Here is a 17,194-nt window from a genome sequence, read left to right on the forward strand (position 1 = left end):
ACAAGCTTCTGCACAGCAAAGGAAACCAAACAGAAAACAAAAAGACAACTTACTGAATGGGAGAAAATAGTTTCCAATAATGCAACTGACAAGGGCTTAATCTCTAGAATATACAAGCAATTTACACAACTCAACATCAAAAAAGCCAACAACCCAATGGAAAAATGGGCAAAAAAACCAAATAGATATCTTTCCAAGGAAGATGTACATATGGCCAACAAGCACATGAAAAAATGCTCAATATCCCTGATTATTAGAGAAATGCAAATCAAAACTACCACGAGATACCACCTCACACCAATCAGAATGGCCATCATTAATATGTCCACAAATAACAAGTGCTGGAAGGGGTGTGGAGGAAAGGGAACCCTCCTGCACTGTTGGTGGGAATGTAAGCTGGTACAACCACTATGGAGAACAGTATGGATGTACCTTAAAAATATATACATAGAACTACCATGTGACCCAGCAATCCCACTCCTGAGCATATATCTGTACAAAACTTTCCTTAAAAAAACTCATGCACCCGCATGTTCATTGCATCACTATTCGCAATAGCCAAGACATGGAAACAACCCAAATGTCCATGACAGATGATTGGATTAGGAAGAGTGGTATATATACACAATGGAATACTAGTCAGCCATAAAAAAGAATGAAATAATGCCATGTGCAGCAACATGGATGGAACTAGAGACTCTCATCTTGAGTGAAGTCAGTCAGAAAGAGAAAGACAAATACCATATGATATCATATGGAATCTAATATAAGGCACAAATGAACCTTTCCACAGAAAAGAAAATCATGGACTTGGAGAAGAGACTTGTGGTTGCCAAGGGAGAGCAGGAGGGAGGGGGGTGGATTGGGAGCTTGGGGTTAATAGATACAAACTATTGCCTTTGGAATGGATTAGCAATGAGATCCTGCTGTGTAGCACTTGGCACTATGTCTAGTCACTTATGATGGAGCATGATAATGTGAGAAAATAGAATGTGTACATATATGTGTAATTGGGTCACCATGCTGTACAGTAGAAAAAAAATGTATTTGGAAAATAACTAAAAAAGTTAATTAATTAAAAAAAAGAAAGAAGCATAAGAAATTAGGAGCCTGAGAATGTCAAAAAACACAAAGGTATAATTGAAGACAAGAGAAGAGAGTGTTTGAAGAATATAATAGACTTGTAACTCAAAATGGCAAACCAAGCATTCATGTTTATCTCCTTTCCCTCTAGGTGTTTCATTAAAATTTGATCAAAGCAATAACAGTGTTATAAACACACATATGATAATAGGATGGAGTCAAGAGAAAATAAAGTAGTTTTGAAAAAAAGTGGATCAAAGAGTAGTGAGTGCTTTATGTAGCCATTGAATAGATTTTTATTGAGGTGCTTAGGTGTGGATGTAGAGTTGGATAAGAAGAAATAGGGCTCTATCTCAAGGGATTTTCAGAGGGGATCTAACGATTTTTTTTTTTTTTTTTTTTTTTTTTTTTTTTTGCTTTTTAGGGCCACATGTGTGGTATTTGAAAGTTTCCAGGCTAGGGGTCAAATTAGAGCTTCAGCTGCCATCCTAAGCCACAGCCACAGCAATGCCAAATGCTAGCCAGATCACAGCAATGCTGGATCCTTAGCCTACCTAGAGAGTCTTGGGATCAAACACACATCCTCATGGATACTAGCTGGGTTCGTAACATGATGAGCTACAATGGGAACTCCAACAATATTCTAATTTTATATGTTGTAGTTTTTTCTTCTGTTTTTATTTTCATTGAAACAGAAAATTAGGAATTTTTAAACTATAGAAATTGTTAAATTTATTTTTTATAATTGAAAGTGATTAAACCTATCTATGTACAATGTTTGGGACCAGCATTTGAAAAGGAAAAGAAGAATGTTCATTGCAATGAACATGTCTTATTAGATATGTAACTGCAGAGCTCCAGTTAAAATGTCAATGCATATACATTCGATATACAACAAATTTGCTTTTCTTTCTTAAATAGAATTGATTGGCAAAGAGTCAATTTTTGCTATGTGATATTTTTTCACTTTTTTCAATTTACAATAGAAATAAGAAAACAAAGGGGATAGCATTAGGATAAAAAAAAAATGTTTAGTAACATTAGTATCACTAGGAGAGCTTCTATTGATGCCCAGGTGCCAACCTTGGAAAATGTACTTTTGTTAGCCTGGCTTGATGTCTGGTTGGGTCCTAGTTATTTGCAGTTTTAAAAAGCTCCCTGGCAATTTCAATGTATAGCCAGAGTTTAGAAGAACTGGTTTAGAGATAGAGTTATCTAGAAACTGGTTAAGTGATCAGAAGCTTATGTAAACCCCACATGCCAGGACCCCAATACAGAGCCATGAAATTAGAATCTCTGAGGAAAATTTTTTAAATATTTACAGGTGATTCTTGATGCACAGCTCGAATTGAAAACCACACCAATAAATTCAAAATTCTTGTAGAGCTAAAATTTTATATTAATAGCTGCTTAAGGCTACATTTCTTTGATATATATCACACACACACACACACACACACATATATAGCCTTCGAAACATATTATTTCAATTCCTTTTTCCCAGCCTTATTTTTCACATACTACACACAACACACACACAGTTTTTACCTGCTTTATTGAGTTGCATGCCTTTTGAGGTTTCCTCAAATCCTTTTTGGAACATAGCTGGATATAAACAGAGAAACAACACTACTGTAAATATTTAGTTCTATATCTAGGACATGGGTTCTTAACTTCAGCACTAATGACATTTTGGACCACTGAAGAATTCTTTGTTGGGGGCGTGGGGGTGGGGCACTGTCCTGTTCACTGTAGGACTGTAGAATGTTTAGCAGCATCCCTACTAGCCTTTCCCCACTAGATGCCAGTAGTGTGTTCCTAGTTGCGATAACCAAAAATACCTCTAAATGTTGTCAAATGTCCTTTGTAGGGCAGAATCATCCCAGGTTGAGAATAGCTGATTTAAAAATTGATTTCCAGTGTTTGCCTAAAAAAGAAAAACAGCCTTTGAATGCCAAATGCATATAGCAGTTACCATTATTGGTCCGTATCTTTTGCTCTTAATAGCAGTTCTCCCTTAAAGCCAGTAAAGCTTTCATTTTTCTTCTGTGGAAAATTTTGCTTGTGTTTGAAACTGTCAAAACTGAAGAATATTATCAAACAGACTCTGAAACAGCCATTCTGGTTTTTGCTAACTGAAGTCATACAGATTTAAACTGCCCTATGCTGTGCGTATTTGTAACTGTGTTTCATAACCGTATCTATATCTTTGTAATATATATGTAACCAAGTCCGAGTTTTCTAAACAATGAGAATTTCTAACTATTTAGTGGCGAGGATGATTTCAGGATTTCAGGAGAGGCAAAGAAATAAAGCATCAATGACAGATCAAATGCGGCCTCTTGGTGGCACTGTTTATTTTTGCAAAAATGATACCTGAGGTCCAGAAGATGCAATTTGAAGGATTATACTTTTCAGAATATGTAGTTTAAGTTCAATGAAATAAACCATTTTCAAGACGAGGCAGTTTCCATGGAAAGATTGTTGCACTGTCATTCTCACAGGCTGTGATAGCTGCATCCCTACAATTTGTTGTAGGTCAGGTTGGCACTCTAGGAAGATGTGTAGGCTGGAGGCAGGGTGTAATTACTCCAACAAAAAGACACAGATACAGTATGTCATCCCTGCTAATGACCACAACGTTTTCTTGCCCAGTAATCTGTAACAAAAAGCCACATAAATGATCAGACTGCATTTAAGTGCAGCACTAAAGAAAAACTTGGTGGCACCAAAATTATTCCATCCAATTGAGTGGAAATGACAGAGAATAATACAAAGTTATCTCTGCTAGGGAGATGTGTGTTTGGAATGTCACCAATGGACAGTGCGTGGAGAAGGCCACACTTCCTTACAGGCACACTGCAATCTGTGTAAGTATGTTCATGTTCACTTCCTTCAGAACATCTCCAGACTCTACAACTCTTTCAGAGCATTTGCTAAGTATGCTTTAAAAGATATGTCTTTAAAGAGATTGTTTTTTTGAATTTTTATTTTGTCATTAGAGAATAGTGTCAGTTATCATCTGTTCTTTTGGCACTTTTCTTTCCACAAGGTAACTATTCAACCACTTTTTTTTCTTATTCTATTTCTGTATTATTCTAACATAAACAAATTTGAAAGACAATTTCTTTATCCTTCCTAAGTTACACTTACAAAACATACACAGAGTGACACACAAAACAATTCCATTTTATTGACATGCCATTTTATAAAGCAAAAAGAATTCTTTTTCTTGTTTCCAATTTTACCCTTCTTTGGGTGGACAGGATCTTAATTTCTGAATTCTTATTTAGAAAAACAGAGCAAGAAGCATAGCCATAATCTTTGTAGTCACTTCTCAATATTTAAAAGAAATTTTGGCTTTTGGTAGATGGACTTCAAATATATTTGTAAGGTAGTTGCATGATTCCAATTGTATCAACACTGCTTTTTTGTTGTTTTTATATTGCATACATTGCTTTTTTAGCATTGATGGCATGCACTGATACATTCAATGAACACCTTTCTTGTCAAGGGTAGATTATATTACTATGTTATATTACTATATTATATATTATTATATTACCTAAAGTTTAATAAAAGCCATTCTCAAAATTTATTTGGTACAAGAATTCCTCAAACACACTTCAGACATTTTAATTTCTTCTTAATATGTAGCAATGTTGCCAGGATAAGGAACCTGGATTTTGTGGTTGTTTAGTTTTACATAGCATTCCAGAATTAATACCATAATTGTGAGTTTTCCGTGATTTGGAATAAGATTACTTCTTCCAGGAAGATCCTCCTTCTCCAGAAAAATGAAATACAAGTGAGATAAAGTGCAAAACTACTGCTTTAGAAGTGTGGAATAATTGAACTAAAAGAAATTTTAGTTGCTATTCAGTCTAATACTTTAATTGAATAGATAATAAAATTAAAACCCAGAGAAGTCTTCACCGCAGCCAAATTATGTTTATTTCTATGATAATTAAATTTTTACTTTGAATTCCATTTGCATAGTATTACCACTGCTCATTCCGGATGACCGGAGAAGGCTGGCTTCTGTGTTGTGGAGAATATCAAGATGTTCTTATAATTGATGCCAAAAGTTTGGTTGTTATTCACACTTTCATATCATCTCAGTCACCTGATTGGATCAATTGTATGTGCATTGTTCACTCCATGAGAATTCAAGGTAATAGTTGGGTATTATCAAACACTAGAGATGGCATATAAAAATATCACTTTTGAACTATTATTAAATCATTGGGCAGGAGTTCAGAATGCTCCTTTATGTTTATATGCTGGTGGGGCTAGCTTTCTAAGCCAGACCAAGAAAAACTGAGAAACCCATCCCAGTGGTTCAAATAATTGGAAAGTCAGGAAGAGGTCAAGATGAAGTGCAAAGAGGAGACACTGTGTTTCCATGACCCAGTTCTGCTTGATACATTTTAAGAGTGACAAGCAGGTGTTTGTTGTGGATTAGCAGGACTCTTGGATTTGCCCTGCTGTATCTTCTGGATGTAGTAATGAGAGAATTGCCTCTGTAATGAGGAAAGCCTGGCTCCTTATTTCTGAAATAGGAAGGTGTAATTAATGTTGCCAGCATGATGGTTTTTAGCATGATTCTGCCTTTAGTGGTGCTCACCTTTTACATGGACATCATTTTGAAATTTTAAAACAAATTTAGAATGTGATCTAAAAATGTTTATTTTTTCATTAAAAAAAAAAAACAGCTAAATATTCTCTACCTACATAGGCTTCCATGATACCTAAATGCCTATGAAATGATCTTTAGAGCAACCAGTTGTAATGGTAATCACCTTATGTGTGACCTTTGTTGTTTTTACAGAAGATTCTCTTTTGGTGGTATCAGTGGCGGGTGAGCTTAAAGTATGGAATCTCTCTTCATCTATCAACAGCATTCAGGTTGGCTTGTGAAACTACTCTTTATTCTCCAATTTCAAACCTATGTACTGAATTTTTTTTAATTATAAGTATTGTTACATAATCATTGTTAAAAATCCAAATAATGTAAAATTACATAAATTTTACCTTCTTGTACTTTTCCCTACCTCTCTTTCAAGTTGTGGGCATAGGTAATAATTGGATGGTATCCTTCTAACCTTTTCTCCATGTACATACAAATGTTTTTATATACATGCACACACACATTAATTACACTTTAATTAAAACTCCATCATAGAAGAATATTTCTCTATTCCTTACAGCAGAAGACACCCTTTCTTGTGGCTATCTGTGAGCCATGGAAGTGGCCAGTGGTGGGGCCATTGGCCCCACTATGAACAGCTGGGGGTAACATACACTGGGAGTCCAGCATATTCACTTGATCACTGGCATTAGGCTATAAGTTGAGATGCTGGAGATTAAAAAGCAGTCAGTGTTTGTGCTGGTGACAAAATTGTTTCAGTTGCTCTATGCTCTGGGTTATCCTTCAGAATTTCTAGGTTAGGAAAGCCTGGGAATTGTGTCAGAATACCAAGTCCAAGAAACACACTCAGTATCAGAAACTTAGCGAGAATATAGTATTCTCTAGGTGTTCTGTGCTGGCCACTCTTTTGTCTTTTCAAAACATTTTGTTTGTTTTTCTACTTTAGAAATTAAGGTACTGCGAGTGTTTTTTTTAAAAATTATATTACTTTTTTGCTTTATCTTTCTGCCATGTCTGAAAAATCAGTAACTTATCATTACATTATCAGTATCCTATAGCATATTTCCCGGCAGAATGATTGTTGAATGATTGTATTTGATGGATTCTTGAATTTGAGTGGGTTTTCTCTTCATGGTTGTTTTTGCAAAGTAACTTCATAGTTCAGAAAACTCAAAAGGAACATTGGGTGCTTTTTTGTAACAATTATGTGATCTACTTCATGTGTAGAGGGGAGCAGTCTTCTCATAGTTTTATATAGATCACCTAGAACGAACACTAAAACATTTTTATTCCTTTTGAAGGAAAAGCAAGATGTTTATGAAAAGGAATCCAAATTTCTCAATGCCCTGAACTGCCAGGCAATACGATTTTGCACGTATACAGAGAGACTTCTACTGGTGGTATTTTCTAAGTGTTGGAAGGTATTACAAAATAACATAATCAATACCAATGATATATAAATGTAATTTGATTTTTATCTTGTCCAGTGCAGCAATTATAAGAAAATGTTTTAAACATGGTATAAACTGTATAATATTACCACAGCAGGCAATGACTTGCCTTTTATGACTGAATTTTATCAGTTTTCTTCTCTTTGCACTAAGTTTTGCTTCCCAGGATATTGTATATATAAAGAATATCCTAATTTTATTAATAGCAAAATATTGTAATAATGAGCATTTATCTCAGATCATTTAAAAAAGTTGATGCCTGCACTTTAGAATTAAAAAGAAAACAAATACTTTTCATCTACATAAATTGGTCTTATTTCTAGATTTTTTTTCTTTTTATGCTTTGTCACTACATTTGTTTTTAGGGACTCTACATTCCTTTCTTGTGAATATATTCACTGACATCTACAAGAAGAAAGAAAAGCTAAGTTACTGTCATTTGATAACATCCTTTTTTTCTCTAATTTTTCATGTACTTGGCTCAGTTAACAAAACTATATTGTCTTACCTAAAGGCTTATATTTTTGAACTAAAATGTAAAGTTAACATGGTCTAACAAAAGATTTCCACTATAGACTTTTCCTTTCTTCTTTTCTTTCTTTTCTTTTTTTTTTGGCTGCACCCATGGCATGTGGAAATTCCCAGGCCAGGGATTGAACCTGTGCCACAGCAGCAACTCAAGTTGCTGCAGTGACAATCCTGGATCCTTAACCCACAAGAGATCTGTTTAGACTTTTTCATATGTAACACATTTTCAAATGTTCAAGTTTGACTATCCAAATGAAAAGAATAAAGTTATAGAGAAAATTTGGGATTTTTGGTCTCTGTGCTTAATAGGTATATTCTGGAATGATTCTGAGAGAGAAAGTTTATCCACTGAAACCTACCCTAGGAAAAATGTGGAAAAAATATGTACTAGTAAAATATTATCTTGGTCCATGAGTGCAGTGTGGCCTGTTATTAATATTACTTAATATTACTTAATATGTTGTTGCATTAACAGTCATCTAAATAGTCTTGATATGCATAATTTATCTTTCTCCTTGGCAAATTAGATTGGAAGCTTTTGTTAACAGGCATATTAATCCTGTATTTTAGGTTTATGATTATTGTGATTTTTCCCTTCTTTGGACTGAAGTTAGTGGGAGTGGACAGTTCTTTGCTGGTGGAGAGGTGCTTGCTGCTCACAGAATCATCATCTGGACAGAAGACGGTCACAGTTATATCTATCAGCTGCTGAACAGGTGGGCTCAGATGGGGCGGCATACAAACATTCAGGTAGAAAATGAACTTTGGGAGGTTTATTATGGAAAAATCCCCTCATGCTGCCCATGATCAAAAACCAGAACAAAACAACTTTGGCACTAGAAGATTTACTCTGTGCTTGGTAGGCTTCAGCCTTTGTATAAAACAGCAGGGGATGAAGGAATGAGATTAACCATGTATAACTTGTACAGCTGGTGCTGGGTTTTCAAAAAGTCACTTGTAATTATTAACCCAACAATTTCTAACTAGAGTTTAGAAACTTGAATGGTACCATCCGGCTTTTGAAAGTGGGAGGGGGAAAAAATGAATAAAGAACCCCAAAGTTCTAAACTTTGCTTTTTATTTTTTGTTACGCAGTGGGCTTTCAAAAAGCATATATCCTGCTGATGGAAGAGTGCTTAAAGAGACCATTTATCCTCATTTACTGTGCTCTATTTCTGTGCAGGAAAATAAGGTAATGCAAGAAGAGTGACCGCTTCAAAGCTGTTTCACTCTGTTTCTCAGAAGTGTTGCTTTGTCTGTAACAGAGTCAGGCTTGAAAAAACTGAATTCAAGAATCACATCAAATTGTTAATGAGAAAATCAAATCTAATTGTTAATGTCTACTGAAGAGAAAACTGTGCCTTTGAAAAGTCTATTTTTTAAGTCTGATTTACTAAAAAATACATATTTATTTTATAAAAAGTATAAATGTTAAAAAGGAGGAATTAAAATTCCTAGTTTTACCGTTATAAATATTCACTATGAGTATTTTTTAAATTTTATTCATTTACTTATTTTAATTGGGACATTTTCAAATATTTGAAAGGTTGTAAGAATAGTACAATGTTCAGTCATGTACCCTTTACATAGATTTACCAGTTGTCATCATTTGCCATATTTATTTCCTTTCTCTCTGTCACTCTCTTTCTCTGTGTGCGTATACATTATATATAATGATATATAATATATATCTATACACACAGATTTTTTTTTACTGGTCCTTTTGATAGAAAGTTATTAACATTTTGATGTGTCCATTCCAGTTGTTAAACTTTATCAAGTGGTTTACATCCTGCTTTTTTTTAAACTTAACTATATATTCAGATCATTTTCATATGCAGTTAGCTTTTCCTCTCAATAAATTTTCTTGTTAAAACATATAATTTGATTTCTGGCAGAGAGTTTAAGATATAATTGTGAGCTGTTTCTTGACTGAATTATATCTTTGACATTCTATGAAGCCTGAAAATTTAAGCAGTCCTTTTACTTTAGTGGTGCCAACCAAAATGGAAAGTGGTTTTTTTAACCTGCTGGATTTAGTCATCAGTTAATCATCCAAAAATGTATTTCATGGAGAGTGGAGGAGTTTTGAATTATTGATGTGTCAACCAAGGAAGCATGTTGTTTTTATAGTGATAGTTTGGTTAATTAGGCAGCACAGATATTGCAAATCCCATAGTGCAGCGTTGTGTCTTTAACATATCTGTGAAGTTTTGTTGCAAAAACTTGATCAAGAAGCTGCCAGCCAAAAATTAGAACTCCATTCCTGCTGTGGCACAATGGGATCAGCAGTATCTCTGGAGTGCTTGGCTGAAGGTTCAACCCTTGGCTCAGCACAGTGGATTAAGGATCTGGGTTGCCACAGCTGTGTTGTGGGTCTTAACTGCAGCTTGGATTCCCTGGCTCATGAGTTAAAAAAAAATAATGTGTCAAATTATAGAACAAAAACAAAAAATTAGAACTCCAAGTGCCACTGGGACATATGCAAACTTTAGAGTTCCGGTGCTGGGCACTCTTTCTAATGTCATTTATAGGTGGCAATAGAGCCTTGTTTGGCTGTTGATCACAAAACAGTATTTGGCTTACTCAGAAAGGCGGTTTTTAGTTATTTTTAAAGGACCTTCCTTTTCTTCCGTTTTAGCTTCTGAGTGTATTTTTATAAAGCACAGTTTTCCCTAAAGGCTAAATATAAGTAATGCCCTTTAGGAGCTTCTAGTCAGCTATGCACAGCTGTGAGGAAAGAGAACAGCAGTTACAAATTAACCTAAAAAACCCCACTAATTTTATGGGAAGCCACTTTGCTTTGTTTCTCAAAATGTGAAGATATAGATTTGTGAGTCTTCTGTTAATACACAGTTCTTGTGTAGACAACTATAGCTGTTTCTGTATCTTAAAAGTGGGAAGTACTTAGAAGCCAGTGAAAAGTGAATAGACGAATCTGAAACTAAAAATGAATAGGGTAATCTTGTTTTATCTTTATCCAGCCAAGAAACTGAATTCAGACATTGTTCTCCCTATTCAAAACCCCACCGATATTCACTAGATGTAAGACTTCTTAGTGTCTCCTGCAGTTAAAAGGTAATGAAGGAATTTTCATGTGGTAGGGAGGTAAGTTTGATAGATAAAATGAACTTAAAGAATTATGCTCTTAAAGTTTTTTGTTGTTGTTGTTGCCATAGAATTCAACCTCAGTGTTTGACAGTAACATGTTCTCAGGTGATGCCAGGAACCTACCTGCTGATCAAGTTTTAGTAGCAAGAATGGGACTCCCCTTTCATGCCATAAGCTTTATGAGAGTCCCTAGCTTCAAATCACAGCTGATGATCATGGATGCCTTGACAGGGGTCCTGGTTGCTGAGATGAGGAATTGGGCTTCTGGGGTCTTAGCTGCGGAGAAAGATGGCAGTGCTGAGGTGGGAGTAGGTGGGACAGAAACAACCTGAGGATTGCAGATAAGAAATTTGGGTGCGTGAACTAAGACTGATGACAAAGATGATGATGATAGTAACTTTTTTTTTTTTTTGAGTCTTTATTATCATTAAACATACACACTGCTCATGTACGTGAACTTCCACCATGACCCCATTTTGAAACTGATGCTCAGAGAGTAATTCCCAGGATTTGAACTCAGGCAGTTTGGCCCCAGAGTCTGGGAATGGACTTTGGAGTGAGTTTCTCAGTTGTTCTGAGAATGGATAATAAGAATGGTTACTGTTCATTGAGTATGTACTGAGTGCCTGGCATGATTCTAAGCACCTTCTCTTTGTCAACTCATTAATCCTGACAGCAATCCCATATAGTAGGTGTTTTTATTTATTAGCCTTCTTTCACAGTTAGGGAAAATAAGATATAGAGAGGTTAAGTAAATTGCCTAAGTCGAGTAATTGGCTCTTTTAATAGACTTAGTATGTGCTAAAACCATGATTTGAATCCAGGCAGTTAGTCCAAGAGAATTCACTCTTAATGATTATTACCTCTTGGAGGATGGGCCCTTCTTACGATGGGTACTGGGTATAAAATCAGAATCACATGGTAAGGGGCTCTGGGGGAGTTTTCAGTTGAATAACTAGAGAGGGAACTGATGGGAACAATGGGACTGGGGAATCAAGGAGTGGGTGTGAGCGAGTGAGGAATGGTAGTACAGAAGTGAGGGTAGAGGGGATAACAGTGGCATGGGGGAGCACGGGCTGTAGGGGCTGCACATTTTGCTGGGAGGAGGAGATATGTTGAGCATCCACCCAGCCTCTCTGGAGGTTCATTCTCTCATCAAAATCATGAGAGTCAGGCTGGTCACTTCTAGGGTTCCCAGAGGTTGAGAGTTTCAGAAGCCAATTTAGGAGTTCCCTTCATGGCTCAGTGGTTAATGAACCTGACTAGGATCCATGAGGATGTGGGTTTGATCTCTGGCCTTGCTCAGTGGGTTAAGGATCTGGCATTACCATGAGCTGTGGTGTAGGTCGCAGACGCAGCTCAGATCCTGTGTTGCTGTGTGGTATAGGCTGGCAGCTATAGCTCCAATTCGACCCCTAGCCCAGGAACTTCCATATGCCATGGGTGTGGCCCTAAAAAGTAAAATAAATAAATAAATAAATAATAAAAAGCCAATCTAACCAAATTTTATCGACACCATTTCTAAGACCTAAAAAAATGATGGCCTTGAGAAGTATAAGACCCTAAAGTGCCTTCTGAATCTTCAAACAAATAATTATTCAGATAACTCACTTTATTAGAACTGCTTTTGTTGAATGCTCTCATTTCTTGGGACTAGAGAGGATATATATTCATTTGAAGGGACAAAAAATTCATTTGAAGGGCTGGAAAATTTTGCAAAGCTGGTTTACATGAAAATGTTTTGTCCCAAATTCAGACAATTCCTCAACATATTCCTATAACATATTTAGGTTGCATGGTCCTGAATTAGTTTCTTATTCTCTTCCTGCCTCAGTTCCTTATCTCTGTAATAGAAGTAATAACAATGTTTATTTACTATTAGCTTTGTCGTAAGGATTAAATATAGCAATATTTTGGCCTTTAATATTCTCTAGAGATACATTATAGAATTTTTTCCACTAAAATACCTAAGTCTGGACCTTCAAACACATGTTTTCTGACTAGAAACTGTCACTTTCTTAGACTTCTTTAATTCTAGCACTAGCAGTTGGCTTTCTTTTCAGGGTGCCTTTTGTTCATACATCAAAAGAGAGTTATGTTTTTGTTTTTCTAATCACTTAATCATTTCAATTCCTTGTGGTTAACCTACATTTACAAGTCTGTCCAAAGAACATCTTCACTGAACTGAGGTACTAGGGAAAGTCTGGACTCATTCACTAGGGAAAGCATATCTTTCAGAGCTTGGGTGCCCAACATCCATACTCTGCCTCAGCAAAATTATATCTTTATATGTATAAATATGTAATGTGTTTTAATGTAAATTATGACATATTTATATATACTAGTATAATTTTATATATAAATACATATATTATAAGTTATGGAGTCATTTTTCTTTGTGGACATTGGGAACTTTGAAATCAACTATATTAAATCAGAAAAATGGTCAACAGAAAGTAGAAAGCATATTGATACCACAACATTATCATACAAATACCAGTTGTTGCTATTTTAACTAACAATTGTTAACTGAAGGGATCATAAGGAAATTGGGCCTCCTTAGTGGACAGTAGAGCACTGTCATCAAGACATGGGCTGTTGAGTCAGAATTACTGGACTCAAAAACCCATTGCTGCCTATATCACCTTAGATAAGGGAACCTCTTCCTCTCAGATTATTCATCTGTAAAATGAAGACAGTGTTAGTCCCAACTTCACAGAATTATTGTGAGGATCATTTAACTGAATACATGCAAAGGCCCTAACAATATGTGTTACAAAGAACATGTTCAATAAATGTTAGCTATTCTTAGTAATGCTCTGAAGTCTGGCTGATGACTTTGCTTCTTATTTTATAAAAACTTTTTTGAATTTGCTAAGAGATAATTTCACTTAATTTACTTGCCATTTTTGGAACAGTGGGAAATAAATGGAAGTAATTTAGTTCAAGACTTAAGTCTCGTCCCTCCGTTTAAAAATCGTGGCTGCCATTATATACTTTTTAAAGTAATTTTTTCCTACATAAATGCTAACTTTTTTATTTGGACCAGAGCCTTCCCTTGGTTATGGACTACATGAATGAAAGGAAAGAGCCTTTTTACAAGGTACTTTTCTCTGGAGACGTCTCAGGAAGAATTACTTTGTGGCACATCCCTGATGTTCCTGTATCCAAGTTTGATGGCTCTCCTAGAGGTAAGACAATTTTTTACCATATGTCTTCCGAGAACTACTTTATAATTAACTTAGAGTTTTTGAAGTTGAGTAACATGAGGCTACAAACCAGAAAAAGTTCTTATGTACCACTATGCACTAGATGCAAAATAAAGGTAGGTATAAACATGATGCTTATAGATCTTACACAATAATGTAACCCATATAATTCAAGTTAACATCAACTGAACATGAATGATGTGTTGTTGTTGTTTTCTTTTTTTATCCACCCCTGAGACATATGGAAGTTCCGGGGCCTGTGATCTAATCCTAGCAGGATCTCCGACCTATACCATAGCTGCAGCAATGCCAGATCCTTCACCCACTGTGCCAGGTTGGGGATCAAACCAGCACTTCCACAGAGACAAGCTGGATCATTAACCTACTGCACCACAGTGGGAATTCCTGAAAGGTATTTTATTGAATTGAAAAGAATGTTGAGAATATGAATATAGGATAGGCTGATAGACCATATTAATATTTTTGAATTTATCATGTCTATATCCTGTCTATATTGGTCTATTTTCAACTGCTTTCTCTATTCCTAAGAGTTTCTCAAGTCTTTTCAGTAGATTTAAGTCTAAAATGAATGCACTAATAACATTTATTCTTTGAGGCTACATGAGGAACAGAGGACCAATAAAATAGCATTTAGAATGAAAACAGTGGATGGCAGGAGATATTTTCTGCCTATAGCCTACTGTTAGAATGGGAAAAGAGCCTTTCTGTGCCCCAAGGTAAGATGCTTTGATAATATTTTCTATATCTATGATGAGTTTATAAACCAAATCTTCCTTTTTTGTGTGTTTTCCTTTTAGAGATACCAATAACTACCACCTGGACCCTTCAAGATAATTTTGATAAGCATCATACCATGTCACAAAGTATTATTGACCACTTCTCTGGGTTTAAAAATGGGGCTGGAACTGCAGTTGTCACATCATCAGAGTATGTTCCAAGTCTTGATAAACTAATATGTGGTTGTGAAGATGGGACAATTTTCATTACACAGGCTTTGAATGCTGCAAAAGCAGGACTTCTAGAAGGCGATTCTTTACTAAAAGGTCATTGAATTTTATTTGACCCTATTTATTTAATTTACCTAAGCTTCAACTTTAATAAACTGTACTAAGAAGATTGCTGAGTCTTAAAAAATTTGCAGGCATTTACTAATAAATTTGTGTGTGTTTTAATGTTAAAGTAGAGCACACATATAGGTTTTTTAAAAAGTCAAACAGAAGGTTATACAATGAGGAATACATTTCTCTCATTTGATCTTCCTGGAAGATCACCAAAGGCAAATGCTAATACATTTCTTTATACCCTTTTTGAAATTTCCCATGCCTATACCAAAATAGCAGTATACATTTTAAAATTATATTATAGAAATTGAACCACATTCTATACACTTTACTAAGATGTTTTTAAATCTTTTTTTTTTTTTCCCACTGTACAGCAAGGGGGTCAGGTTATCCTTACATGTATACATTGCAATTACAGTTTTTAAATCTTAATAAAATATTTTGGAGTATATTCTTTATGACTTCATTTTAGCTGGTCAATAATGATTGAATTTTAATTTAAAAAATCTATTAATGGGAGTTCCCGTCGTGGCGTAGTGGTTAACGAATCTGACTAGGAACCATGAGGTTGCAGGTTCGATCCCTGCCCTTGCTCAGTGGGTTAACGATCTGGTGTTGCGTGAGCTGTGGTGTAGGTCGCAGACACGGCTCGGATCCCAAGTTGCTGTGGCTCTGGTGTAGGCTGGTAGCTACAGCTCTGATTAGACCCCTAGCCTGGGAACCTCCATATGCCACGGGAGCGGCCCAAGAAATGGCAAAAAAACAAAACAAAACAAAAAAAACCATCTATTAATGGGTGTTTACATTGTTTTCCTAGTCTGTGGCTACTATAGACAATGCAGGATTAACTATCTTTGCACATAAATGTGGGTATATGTATAGTATTAATTTCCAGGGGTAGAACTGCTAGATCACCATGTATTTGTATTTTTAATTTTGAAAAACATATGTAAAAATGTTCTCCAAAAAACATACGTCAACATACATGTATGTCCACTAATAGCCAATGAGAATGCCATTTTCTCCAAACCTTATCCAAGTTTTTGTGATATCTAACTTTCTAATATTTGCCAGTCAGGAGAAAATGGTATCTTTCTGTTAATTTTTAATTTTTTTGGTTAATGAAATATAAATGTGTTCTTACATGTATTTCTGCATTGCAACAGTGAAAACCTATTAATAGAAAGCCTATTATGCAGTAAGCTGTCTTATGTAAAGGAAGGAAATAGAGGAGGTGATTGAGATTTGGGGTTATGTAGATAAATTTGCATACCATTTTTTTTTTTTTTTTTAGTGTATGGGGCCTACTAGTATAGTCTAGTAAGACTGCAAGGTCCTGACAGAGCAAATATTAATTAAAAAAAAACCTTGGAGTTCCCGTCAGGGCGCAGTGGTTAACGAATCCGACTAGGAACCATGAGGTTGCGGGTTCGATCCCTGCCCTTGCTCAGTGGGTTAACGATCCGGCGTTGCCGTGAGCTGTGGTGTAGGTTGCAGACGCGGCTCGGATCCTGCGTTGCTGTGGCTCTGGCGTAGGCCGGTGGCTACAGCTCCAATTCGACCCCTAGCCTGGGAACCTCCATATGCCACTGGAGCGGCCCAAGAAATAGCAACAATAACAACAACAACAAAAAAAAGACAAAAGACAAAAAAAAAAAAAAAAAAAAAAAACTTGTTACATTGCCTACTGTTGTTCTCAGCTCCCTTTGGCTCCTTACTAAATGCTCTAGCTTCAGTGATTCAGTGATTGACTGAGATAGAGGAGTGAGTAGCAATGAATAGAGAAGAGGTAATATGCCACTATACACCTCAGTGGCAACTATTAAAAGTTAGTAAAAGAAGCTTAAGACCTTAGCATTTTTTATCTAGGCTGATTTATCCAGAAAACAAGCATTAACCTACATTTGACATGTAGCTTCTGCATTAATATTCATCTTGGTTTGCTCATGGGTATAAAGCAAGGATGGAACTAATGGAAGAAGTAATAATGACTCCTTGGGACTCATTTTTAATGTGAATAAAGAGAGTTTGAGGTCTGTGGTCCTCTCCAGTTTTTTTAGGCGTAGCTAATGATGAGGG

At 35.7% G+C, this 17,194-nt stretch overlaps 2 protein-coding genes across 12 annotated transcripts in view; one reads left to right on the forward strand and one right to left on the reverse strand.

Annotated features, from left to right (window-relative positions):
• The window catches only part of LOC110261071 (uncharacterized), an 856,894-nt gene that overhangs the window by 140,528 nt on the left and 699,172 nt on the right, over window positions 1-17,194 (reverse strand). The window contains exons 12-14 of the mRNA XM_084969796.1: window positions 3,460-3,742; window positions 2,925-3,010; window positions 2,632-2,688 (exon numbers count right to left, since the gene is read on the reverse strand). The gene's annotated coding sequence lies outside the window, so the exon portion shown is untranslated. The remainder of the gene's footprint in view (window positions 1-2,631; window positions 2,689-2,924; window positions 3,011-3,459; window positions 3,743-17,194) is intronic.
• Window positions 1-17,194, forward strand: part of WDR72 (WD repeat domain 72) — a 215,829-nt gene that overhangs the window by 30,893 nt on the left and 167,742 nt on the right. For 7 of the 11 annotated variants that reach the window (XM_013992975.3, XM_021095093.2, XM_021095106.2 and 4 more), the window contains exons 4-11: window positions 3,875-3,953; window positions 5,083-5,257; window positions 5,915-5,991; window positions 7,036-7,155; window positions 8,284-8,429; window positions 8,809-8,905; window positions 13,874-14,015; window positions 14,852-15,097. In XM_013992975.3, the coding sequence (XP_013848429.3) occupies window positions 3,875-3,953; window positions 5,083-5,257; window positions 5,915-5,991; window positions 7,036-7,155; window positions 8,284-8,429; window positions 8,809-8,905; window positions 13,874-14,015; window positions 14,852-15,097 (1,082 nt within the window). Of the gene's footprint in view, window positions 1-3,874; window positions 3,954-5,082; window positions 5,258-5,914; window positions 5,992-7,035; window positions 7,156-8,283; window positions 8,430-8,808; window positions 8,906-13,873; window positions 14,016-14,270; window positions 14,446-14,851; window positions 15,098-17,194 lie in introns of those variants that run through there. The other 4 variants (XM_084969784.1, XM_084969783.1, XM_084969791.1 and 1 more) reach the window with 4 other exon arrangements.

This window comes from Sus scrofa, chromosome 1, assembly GCF_054392235.1.
Source record: "Sus scrofa isolate SSC_HxYL_T2T_F1_AM1 chromosome 1, Sscrofa_HxYL_maternal_Yorkshire_Landrace_v2.0, whole genome shotgun sequence".
Classification (NCBI taxonomy): Eukaryota; Metazoa; Chordata; class Mammalia; order Artiodactyla; family Suidae; genus Sus; species Sus scrofa.